The following is a 12,351-nucleotide window of genomic DNA, read 5'->3' on the forward strand; positions in this document are numbered from 1 at the left end:
AAAAATACATAATTTATATCACGCTGCATCTAAATCTTGCATGTTCTTAATAAGATCAAGAATCTCGGGACAGAGTTAAATATTTGATATATAATGTAAACCGTACAAAAAGTATTATATTTAATAAATAAATAAATATATATAATAAATATATTTAAATACATTATGTTCATGTCCATAAGCAAAAAATAACATGGACGTATAAAACATTTTCACTAAATATTTGTCGCAGCTCATGAATCATTCAAGTAAGTGTTAGGGAATATTTTCTTTGAGGACGTAGCTTAACCTAAATATCGAGATCTTTGAGCCTTTTCTCGGTAATTCGATATTTGGCCATTTTGTTGTGAATTAGTTTCTTTTGGGATACGATTTTGGGGATTACTCTTTATAAATTAATTCGGATTTAACTTTAATCGAAAAAGTTTTTAAGTTAGTAAAAAATCATTGTTAGACTAAGTAGCGCTTTTAACTTACACGTGCAATCAATTTTGGACAAGTCTTATTTTATATTTTCATTTTAAAACACTATATTGTATAGTTAAGAATTCAAATATCTATTTTAAAAAATAAAGATGATTAAATATTGAAAACATCAATATTACAAAAAATAGACGCATTTAGTGAAAAGTGATGTTTATTTATCATACTACGCACGACTCTAAAGCCAAGTTATCCTTCAGGAGAGTGACGTTGAAAAAATATGTAACATACGTACGTGACCCGGACTGTCCCAGTTTCTTGTCACGAATAAAATATGAGAATAATCCTAAACAGGCAGTAATTTGTGCTCACTGTCACTTCACTTCATTACCGTATTCCTGTGAAAATATCACCGTTACTAGAGAAGACATACATTCTCCGAAATTATTGTTTGCTCGAATTTCTTGGCGTTTAGATTTAGTAGTACATTTGCTTTCGATAGTTCATGATGCTGTACGGTGTTTTGTTGTGTTTGGTGGGTGCTGTGGGAGTTTTGTCAGATTCCACTGTATTGTCAAGACGAAAACGATACGTCGCTTTTCCGGAAGGTTCCAGTTTTTCGGTAAGTTTGCTTTGAGCTTCACTTAGGCAATGTAATTTTTTATTACTTGCTATTCTTAAGATCCCTCTTAAAAATATTATCAATACGATTGAAAAAAAGCCATTTTTTCCATTACATTAAAGTACGGAATTATTCTAAATTTATTGCATCAGAAATATTGCTATTCCTCCTATATAGTTTTATTTTTTATTGATAGACGTATCACCTAAAAAACCTACATTCTCTCTTACTAAGTACTGTTCTATCATCCTCTATTATATTCTAAAATTTTAACATGTACTGTCTTATCACAAAAAACTTTAGACAGGGTTTAACTTTGAGCGCGGGATGTCTTAAATCTGGTTTTGTCGTATTTCACATAGACAACTATTAAAGTGGCAGATCCCTGGTTTTAAAGTTAGACTGTGTTTTAATTTTGTGGTAATACGAAAACTATCTACCATCCTCCATAATATTATCCTAACAACCATAATATTACAGTGCGCAGGATGCTTTACAGTGGGTACGCTTGGCCAGCCTGCCATCTCCTCCTCTCCAGGGATCTTCACTTTCGGCCTGAACTGGGGCATAGCGTATGAACTGCCAAATGTCACGGAGACAGCATATGCATATAGGAGGAAGAAGAAGCCGCTAATGCAGCGCAGGAGTCGCAGAGATTTGTATGAAAAACTGGAGCTGATTATAGATAAGTAAGTTTTTTTTTGGTACATGTAGGTAGTTAAGACAGGTTTGATGTTTTAAGAAACTATTAACTGATGTTTTCCATACCACAAGGGTTAGGGGGCGTCCATAAATTACGTGAGTTGTTTTAGAGGGGGAGGGGGTCGAGTAAAATCTCATCTAACCTTACGTTGGGGAGAGGGGGGGTGTCGGCAAATATCACGCAATTTTTTTTTTAATTGAAACTAAACGAATTATACTCTTTTGGTCCATTTAATCCAAATACTTAACATGCTTAGGATTTTAATGTTACGGTTAAGATTTAAATATTCTATTGTTACCTTGTTATAACACTAAACTTTCAGCAATATTAATTACTATTTTTAACTAGTCGTAAACAAAAGCACGAAGCAATTTTTTTTCTTTTTACAATGACAAATACCTAAACATAAAAAACCCACATTTTGAAAAATCTCACGTGAGATGGGGGGATGGGGGAGGGGGTTCAATAAAATCTCATGATATCTCACCAGAGGGGGAGGGAGGGTCAAAAAATGGACAAAAACACCTCACGACTTTTATTTATGGACGCTCCCTTATAAATACATAAGTTAATCCATTCAGAGATTACGTGTGAGGAGACGTAATATCATCTTACAGTTATAAATACTTTTACTGCTTAAACGAAGTACGATAATGAAATAAGTATTGCACTTGAGAAATTAAAAAAAAAAAAGAGTAAAAGTTTGTAGTTTTTTATAATTCATCGATTCTTTCAGTATGGGATATAATGGAAGACAGTGTATTCTAAAAACTTTATGTGAGACAACACAACGCATCGTACCTCACGGAGAAAACATGATAGAAGAGATATTTAGAACCTTGTTCACGTAAGTTTTATAACTTTATTCTTTAAAGTTTTAGTATTCATTCTACTTAATTATATATACTAATATATAAAACTACCCGTGTGGCTCTGCTTCTGTGTGTCTTAGCGTGATAATATTATATAGGCTTCCTCGATAAATGGGCTATCCAACACCGAAAGAATTTTTCACATCGAACCAGTAGCTGTGACAGTAATTCTTGAGATTAGCGCATTCAAACAAACTCACTCTTCAGCTTTAATATATTAAGTACCTATAGATTATAAGTGTTTTTTTGGGTTCGATCCTCGGTAGATTACTTAATAATAATAGTTAAAAAAAACTAAAAAACACGCTTTTTATAGAAAACCGAACTAAAAAATAGAAAATTTTTATCAAATTAGTGTATTGTCATCGGTCCTCAATAAATCTACAAAGTTTGAACGAAATCTGGCCGTTTAAAGTGGGTCAAAATCGCGCCCAAAGAAGTCGGTTACAAACATACAGGTGAAGCTAATATAAAGCGTGTAATAATAATAAATAGGCCTCTGTTTACAATACACATAGGTACATACAACTGTAACGTACCTTTCTAAAATATTATTACGTGCTATAGCTAGGTACATCTTGACATTATATGTGCATTGAAAATAGTTAAAACCGATCTCTAAAGCAAAACAAAAGAGCATATAAAGCTTAACTCATGCTTCTTTTTCTAGTTTGTAGGCGTTCATAAACCGATTCAACCTAGTTTAAAATTGTTTCTAATCACTGAATTCTATTTAAATCTGTTGACACGAGGAAAATACGAAGGACCATTACGAATTTTGACTTTACGTAGATTTAAAATTACTAATCCATCGCAGCATCGTATAATCCCGCCCATTAATAAGGCTTTACCGCCAAGTAGATAGAGCGTAATGCTTAAATCGGTCATAAAATTTAAAAGCAAATTTAAAGGAATCTTCCATGTTTTTCTGAAATAAGTTGATTACAGTTTCAAGTTCTGGAAGGATCTATAAAACATTTTAGTATTTGTTTCAAGTAAAACAATAAACACTAAAAATAAAAAAAACAAAATAAATGCTTTAATTCATGATTTACTTAGTTTTAGTGCTTACAGATCTTTCTCAGTTTTAAAATTATTATTTTTTGTCGTGTTACTTTTTACACGTGGTTTTACGGCATATATTTCCTTAACTACTATTTACTTAATCCATATTTTTGAAATTACTTAATAAAAATCCTAATTATTATTAAATAAGGTAGTATTCAGACATTTGCATGTATCATTTCATATCATCCTATGTAACATTTTTATATGGCATTTCAAGTTCAACCAACAAAATAACTAAAGCAGGCAATGTAGAGCTGATGAATATATTATACTAGCGGTCCGCCCCGGCTTCGCCCGTGGTACCTACATGTTTAAACTATCCTATCTCTCAAGTTGGATCGAACTGCACATGGTGTGCGAATTTTATTATAATCGGTTAAGTGGTTTAGGAGTCCATTGAGGACAAACATTGTGACACGAGATTTATATATATTAAGATAAACTAGCTTTCCGCCCTTGGCTTCGCCCGCTTTGTCTAAGACCTAATAAATTATGTATTAAAGAGGAAGCTCTTGAATCACTCTATCTACTTAATAAAATAAAACCGCATCAAAATCAGTTGCGTAGTTTTAAAGATTTAAGTATACAAAGGGACATAGAGACAGATTAAACGACTTTGTTTTATACTGCGTATCGATATTTCAAGTGTTTATTTATTTACAGGCTACCAATGGCGAAGTTGTTACCAACAGAACCTCTAGAACACGCGGTGTACGACTCAGCACATCGGCTAGGCGCCTTATTAAAGTCATGCGATAACTACAAGTGTCCCTTTTCTTTGGTAGATCTTGCTAAAGGCTATTACAATGCGCCTCCGCCTTCAGTCGATATTGCTAAGAGTCCCTGGGCCCTGTTTAGTAATAGTTTTGGAAAGGTTTAAAGTTTGTTTGAATCATGTGATAGTTAAATATGTTGTTGAAAGTCAATGATGATAGGCTTTTAGTTCAGTGTATTTTTCTTATTTCTCTCTACAAAATTTGTGACAATTTGCATAGATCAATTCCAAAATGTTTACCAAGAAATATATAAAATACTGTATATTTCAAAAAAGATTAATTCAAAAATTTTGCGTGTTCATGAATTACTTTGTTATCTTTAATTATTTTATGTATAATAATTAGTGTTGTAAAATGTTTAATTAAGTTATGTAGTATTATTGCTTGTTCAATTTCAACAATTTACTAAACTAAATTGAATTGACACTGAATGAATGATAATACTTAATATTGTAATATAATATGTGAGAAAACTATATAAAAAAATACGTGTGGCACTCGAGGACTGCCGCGGTAAAGCTATTGCATAGCATCGCATCGCTGAGCCGGTTTGAGTGGAGGGTGTTAGGTTTTTTCGGAATTTTTACATTCGCCGCGCTCAAGGCCCGCGATAGAAGATATGCAATAGCTTAATTACGTCGTGGCTTCTAGGTGAATGAAATAAAACACTCGTTTTTATTATTAACGCATAACATTTAATATTTATAGTTCATATTATAGTACATTTCAATATTAGCTGTAAGAAGTCAAGTGTATTCATAATAGTATGTAGTGCTTGATTTTTAATTAACATTACAAAATGAGACTTAACCTAGTTACAGCTACAGTATTCGCGTCACTTATGATAAGTTTGACTTTACATTATTATTTTTACATTACATATAATAATAATAATACTATTGAGCTATACGTTTTAATTCATTTAATAGTAGCATAGTGCACTCTTACAGATAAGTGGCATTTTTACAAACAATAGACGAATCTTAAACTATGTATATATAGAAATTACTGAGATCTATTATTGTGTTTTAATTATAATACCTTATAATTTAAATAATATAGGAATTTTCGTGTTACTAACTATTAACGATATTAATTTACGTGGTGTTCATCCTGCGAATGTCATTTTCATCGACCAATGGAGTGTGGAAATTGTAAGCTTATTTTTATAAAAAAGAGTAGATAACCACAGACTACACACTAATAATAAAATAGGTCTGTAATTTAAAAATCAAGAAAACACGCTTTAAAAAGATAAAAACATGAAATTATTATTCTCAGCGATAATTATTGATAAGTATAGCAAGTTTTAATTCATTCTGTTCGTTTAAAATGCGTTCAGATCGAGTCCAAATGAGTCGGTTGCATACAAACATACAGGTGAAGGTGAATTTGAGGTGAAACCTATGCAAGAGATCCCCACTAAAAAAGGTGAAGTATTTTTGAATCTATTCAAATCACTGTCAAATGTTTAAAAAACAGTTTTAACATGAATTAGTTAAAACTGTTAAACAAACAATATAATAATGGAGTTTAATAAAAAATTATCTTACAATTTCCACACAAACACCGCCGTTACTCGTGACTAGAAAAGTGAAAATAATATCATAAAAAACTGAAAAATTACAACTAGAAGAGGACATTAAATATTTAATATTAACAATAAAACTCTTAAAATATATACACAATATTATATACAATAACCTTATATAGAAAGAGCAATAGACACATGATAGCTGTATGGAAACAGAGGAATGAGAATCAAGTAATAATAAATTAAGGCACGAATACAATTTATACAATTTTAGTAAGAAAATTAATAAATATATAACAAACTGAGACAGATTTAAAGAAGGAAAGAAGACAGAAAGAAGAAAGACATGAAGTAATGTTCAGTAGTAAATTAATTAAAGCTTTAATATTATTAATGAAAGACAATATCAGTTGAAATAAATAATATGAGAAAGATATAGATAATAGAAATTGAAGAAATAAAAAATTTCAAGACATTTATAGATAGTAACAAGTTTATACGCCAAAGAGTCACAAATTATAGGCATACGATACTAATATAACAAAATACACAATAATAAGATAAAAATGAAACATTAATAGCCATTACAATACATTAATTATATCAGTATTTACATCTAATCGTGTTGGAAGCTCAACGCCGTTTTCTTTGTGATTTCAACTACTTATATTTATAACTTACCCTAGGTAAATGTTTACATAAAACGTTCAGAATCATAATGGAAAAGCTATCACGAAGTAAACAACACAAATAAATCGTACAAAAAGGAAACAAGCAAGTTGTATCGGAAAAACATTGAATAAATCAAAAACTTTCGATAGAAACAAATTAATATCGAATAATAAACAACCTTACGCCACGCTTGGAAGACGTTTTTTAAAATAGCGAACTTACCTAAATATTAGTTGATTATATACAAGAAGATAAAGACTAAATGTGTCAAACGATAGAAATAAATATGTAAAGTGCAAGAAAAATTATGATTCCAAAAGTGAATTAATACACAAACGCTATACGAAATTCTAGATTTCGATGAACCTAATTATAAAGCGTTACGGATTACTGTTGACTCCATTCAAATCAAATTTACAAGTACAATGGACATCATTAAAATTAAAAATGAATATACTATGAATATATTAATGGTAAAATTCAACTTATTAACAACTGATTTATTGCTGAACGTTAAAATCTCGAAACAACTTAAAACGTATCTAACGTTACCTACCATTAATCTTTACACTAAAGATATCGAACGAAATATAGAAAAATAACTTGTCGATACGATATAATTTAATTATCTATGTTGATCAGCTATATGTACATGTCAACATTTCAGTTAAGTCGATTCTTAAAATTATTGACAGCCATTTGATAGCTGACTATGAGCTCCTGCCCTTTCACCCGCTCTAGACAAACTCACTTTATTTATTTATTTTAATATCAAAATAATAATAAAAAGAATTTTAATAAAAGTGAATCGACAAAAGCAAAAGTAGAAATGAATCTTATTTTACATAATGTAAAGTATATATGACGTGTTTTCGGAATAAATATTGCACGAACATACATATTAGGATTTTAGAAAATATAAGATTCGGATATATAATGTTAAGCGAAACTATTAATCTGTGACATTTAGCAGGTTTTCCATGCATATTATGAGTTAAGTTATCTGAAGATAATTTTACGATAGAAAAAGGAGACAGTAGGCATGAATAGCCTTTTGAAAATTATAATGCTCATTCTCTGTATTACAACCAGTTCTCGATCTCACCAGACAAAATGTTTCTAACAGTTAGTTCTTTTTTATTGCCGATAAGAAGCGAAGAGAGAATAGAAGCGTTTGGCCACAACCTGGTCTGATGTTAAGCTAAGATGTGGTCTAAGATGGTACGCGCTCCCTAGTAGGTACCCGTTCACTCTATATTTTTTATTGTACTCGTCGGGGAACTCAGATTCAGCAAGCATGTTCCGGTACCTTGTGGTTCGGATGAAGAATAAAAATCTGGTGAGAGCCTACTAAAATTATAAACGCGAAAGTCTGTAAGGATGTTTGTTAATCTTTCACGCAAATACTGCTGAAATAGGTAGCTTCAGCTATGTGGTCGACTGGGTCTTCAGACCCAGAATAAGACACAGGCAGAATAAGACGTAGACTATTTTTATCCCAGAAATCCCATAGAAACGGGAGAAACGGTTTTTCATTGAAAACGCGGGCAAAGCCGCGGGTGGAGTTCTGGTAGAGAATAAAATTGCTTCGATTATTTATGTGGTATGTTGCAATTTCCCCGGACCGCTGTTTGAGTTTGAGTTGGTATTGAGTGTTACACATTACTTACTTGACATTATGTAAAATAAGTTTTACGTATCTATTACGTCTTGCTGTCTAATTATTATTAATATTAATGATAGTGTTAATAGGAAGAAAATCTTAGTTACTATATGTATCATAATATATAATGGCAGTGTTTGGTAATGATTTCCTAGCTTAAAATATAAGCGTTATGGTAGTTTTTTTACATGATACAGAACAATAATAAAATAAACAAATATGTGTATCTTTTAATGTACAGCACAAATATAATCATAAATGATATGGAATTAGTAAAACGAAGCTTTTATAGAAAATAAAGATGAATTAATTACCGTCAATAACAACAACAAGCAGAAAAAGAATAAGTCAAGGAAAAATAAATAAATGTTGATTATGGATTTAAAACATAATAATTATTAAAATAATAAATTCCAGTAAATTTATCTAGCATCGGGCTATCGAGCCGACTCATTCGTCGACTAACTCTAAAAAACATTGAGAAGCTAATGTAACTACTTATAATTTAGACGTTCTCAATTGAATACTTATTACTGAAGAACTAGCGTAATTTTATTTTCTCCTATCTACCACCATCTATACGAAAAACTACTATTACATACCCGTTTATCACCCGAAATGGTGCAGACCTTTTAACTGCACTATTCTCACGAAATTTCAACACAACGAACAATGTGAAAACAACTTTTAATCTACAAACGAGTCTTTCAGACACAAATAAGGTTTAAACCAATTCGCTTCAACAACGTTTACATAAACTATACCTGAGCTAAGACGACTATAAAACAAGGAGATTAACGAAAAACCACGCACAAGTTTCATCTCATATTATTAGATAGTAATCGTTGTATCGGCTTAGCTCATCCAGTTACAACAAAACTACGGGTCTACACTATAAATACACTCACATCAACTTTCGTAACAAAATGTACGCATTGCTTATCTCTCGAATTTTTATTGCAATATGAGTAATACATCGAAAGTAATAAACTTCCATTTTTATTACACTAACTCTCCCTTATGGAGTAATATTTACAAATACACATTTACTTCGTACCATATATCTTACTTCCATCTAGTATATTCTTTATCCGACACAATATTCATGTCTTATTAGTCTATGGTGTTTAGAAAATCTAATTATTTTACTTGTATTCATATAAAAATAACAACAGACCGTTTATTTTCTAGCAAATATCTACAATTAAATTAGATAATCACGGAACAGTGAGGGAAGCCTGTGGACTTAACTAACAGTATGTTACTGATAATACTAATTTGGTGTGTTTCGGTGCGTGCAATAGCACATTCCTACTTCGATTAATATATGTGATGTACTTATAGTAAAATTATTGAACAATTCCATTAAAAAATTCCTTTGAACCGTGATTGAGGCAGACAGCTCCGAGACCGGTGTTACGGCGGATCGTGCGATCATCGACCAATAAGAGGGTAGCAATCTGTTAGACGTGAGTTCCCATTTATCACTGTTCGCATGGTTTACCTACGTGACGTTCACATCGAACCTAATTTCTACCCCTATATCAATCCTGACATAGCTCAGAGCTGCTTACTAGCGATTCTTGCGTCCGTTCGGAACAGTGGGTACTATTATTCTTTCAACCTTTAGCGAGCGTCCGAAGATGCATTAGCATCATCCGTATGTACTAACATTATGTCATCTAATGTAAACTAGCCTTCGCTTGCAACGTTACAAACATCTAAACACATTCAACAACACATATTATAAACATTTAAGACGAATCACACAATACGGTTTTATTTCACTATACCATTCCCTGTTTTCCTATCTCTTGCTGTGTTTATTAAAATATGAATAACTTTGATTTAACTAGATTATCATTAGGTATCTAATAATCATGAATTACTTTGACATATCAAAAACGCGGCTCGAAATTTTTTATTTATTATTATTATTACGACAAATTCTACAATACCCTACAAATGGGTTAATGTGGATTGTGGTGTAACATGACGCGCTTAGGTGCGCTAGATAAGATGACCTCAAAAGTACAAACTACGAAATTTTAGAGTATGAAGTGGATAGGTACGAACGAAATGAATTACTAAACGATTCTAATCTAGGAAAAAATTTTAGACTACCTAATTTTTTATGACTAAATTCACAAACCTCAACAATGATTTTAATATCTAAGACTTTACGTGGTAAAGTGCCGTTAAGTGTGTAAAATACATTACAATCAGTGAAATCGTGAGATTACAAATCAAGAGAAGTTTGTGTACTAATTTTACCCTGTACTCTAGGATTGTTATTGAAAATACAAATACGTTATTAATAGTTACAGAATTAGATACTTCCGATAAGAATAGACGCGGAGTCCAACGATCAGTCATTGTTTTGGGCAAGCAATGTAAGAAACTATGAACAAGCATATAAAAAAATGAACGACAATTCTTAACTTAATCAGTTGGCTTTTTCGAAACTATGAGATAACTGGCAATATTTGGCACAAGTTAAAATTGTAATTAATTAAATGAGTTATCAAACTATCTAAGAATACCGAGTATTATAAAAGTTATATTTTACAATTGGCAGTCAATTGTTTTATCGAAACCTAGTCAAACAATATCACTGACGCGATTCTTGTTATCATTATACTTATTTGGCATCATAATATGAGATTCAATTATTTCTGATACCTAATTATTTAACCTAACGATATCTACATCTTTTATTTATTACATCTACAGGGCATATTATGATCGTCATATTCATATTGTCCATATTATTTTTACGCGAGTACGCAGTTTATAAAATATTAAATGTATAATTCACAATACTTATTTAACCCACACCTCAACTACGTGCCCTACACATTGAGGACGTTCGCACGAAAATATTATACGTATTTACGGCGCTCTATTAATTAGTTCATTTGAAATTGCTTTTATAATAAGTACTTAAAGTGTTTTTAACTTGAGCTCATATTGTATTCGACGTAAACATTACTTTAATTTAATCTTATTTATTTTGATACATCGATTACGACACTTCAGAACATAAACGTCGATACAATCATCCTATAGATAATCAATGTTGTGCGTCGTATTAAATAATTATTGTAAACAAATGCCGAAGATACAAAATAGACTTATACGCAATGTTGACCGGCGATTTCTTATAAAAATAGCTATGGCAAATCTGGCGTAAACACAAAACGCCCATTCCGTTCTCGATTTCACTATCGACGGACACAGTCTAATAGTTTGTATAAAAGACGGTTTGAACGCTCGCGGTAAAACGTCCAGCGCACCGAGCGCGTGGCACCACACTGAGCACAACGAGTCCTCGCCAACAGTTCCCTGCTGGGAGCTTTACATGGATCATCCGTGCCACCACATGACGATCAGCTCCCAGAACGTCTTCGGCGGCGAGTGGCCGAAGACGTAAGACGAATTTCAGAGACCCGGGTCACCTTCCGAGCCCATTTTGAGCAACTCCAACTTCTTCTTCGCGATCTTTGAATAGAGGATATCTATCGGTTTCGTGTTGTCGTAAAAAGTGGGCGCTCTAAATATTATAAGAGCCGTGCCGACGACACACGCTATCGTAAACGCGAATAAGAAGATTCTATCTAATACCATTGCTACGTACTTCCAGTCGTCTTCCACCTGCAAATGAAAAGTTACTTTAGAGCATGTCTCAATCAGATCAACTAAGGTGGTGAAAACATACTTACGCTCTCAAATTTATCTTTATTTTTCACGTGTTGTGCTATAAACCTCGATCCTTCTATAGTCTTTTCCATTTCCCTAACAAAAGGCTTTTCTAACGACGGACTATCATCGTCTAAGTCCAAGCGACAAGGAGATCCAGGGGGAGGGGAAAATAGCTCGTCGTCACCGCCTGGAGGGGGAGGGGGAGAAGGGGGCATTCCTGGCAGCTCGTATTCTTCGCAGGCCCACTCTTTGAACTTGCCGTCCATGTCGTCACCACCGAAGACATCAGTCAGCACCTACAACAATAGTTAATTTA

General features: G+C 32.4%; 2 protein-coding genes across 2 annotated transcripts in view; one reads left to right on the forward strand and one right to left on the reverse strand.

Annotated features, from left to right (window-relative positions):
• The first annotated feature begins 861 nt into the window (after nt 1-861).
• On the forward strand, nt 862-5,367 carry LOC149480119 (uncharacterized). Its single transcript, XM_089707459.1, has 4 exons — nt 862-1,045; nt 1,526-1,734; nt 2,485-2,595; nt 4,352-5,367. Exons 1-4 carry the CDS (start codon nt 929-931, stop codon nt 4,566-4,568), a joined length of 654 nt encoding a protein of 217 aa, XP_089563585.1. The 5' UTR covers nt 862-928; the 3' UTR covers nt 4,569-5,367.
• Nucleotides 5,368-11,774: 6,407 nt separating this feature from the next.
• Nucleotides 11,775-12,351, reverse strand: part of nAChRalpha1 (nicotinic acetylcholine receptor alpha1) — a 54,768-nt gene continuing 54,191 nt past the window's right edge. The window contains exons 6-7 of the mRNA XM_089707229.1: nt 12,056-12,331; nt 11,775-11,987 (exon numbers count right to left, since the gene is read on the reverse strand). Of these exons, the coding sequence (XP_089563355.1) occupies nt 11,775-11,987; nt 12,056-12,331 (489 nt within the window). The remainder of the gene's footprint in view (nt 11,988-12,055; nt 12,332-12,351) is intronic.

The sequence above is a fragment of the Colias philodice genome, chromosome 19 (assembly GCF_061535455.1).
Source record: "Colias philodice isolate Cphi_HAF_F1 chromosome 19, ilColPhil1 Martin Lab GWU primary, whole genome shotgun sequence".
Lineage (NCBI taxonomy): Eukaryota > Metazoa > Arthropoda > Insecta > Lepidoptera > Pieridae > Colias > Colias philodice.

What these genes read in the sequence shown, in the direction of transcription:
- LOC149480119 (XM_089707459.1), top strand. Translation starts at nt 929, where the DNA reads ATGATGCTGTACGGTGTTTTGTTGTGTTTGGTGGGTGCTGTGGGAGTT. An exon ending in CTGGAGCTGATTATAGATAA is followed by an intron (nt 1,735 to 2,484) that starts GTAAGTTTTTTT and finishes CGATTCTTTCAG; the next exon opens with TATGGGATATAATGGAAGAC. An exon ending in ATATTTAGAACCTTGTTCAC is followed by an intron (nt 2,596 to 4,351) that starts GTAAGTTTTATA and finishes ATTTATTTACAG; the next exon opens with GCTACCAATGGCGAAGTTGT.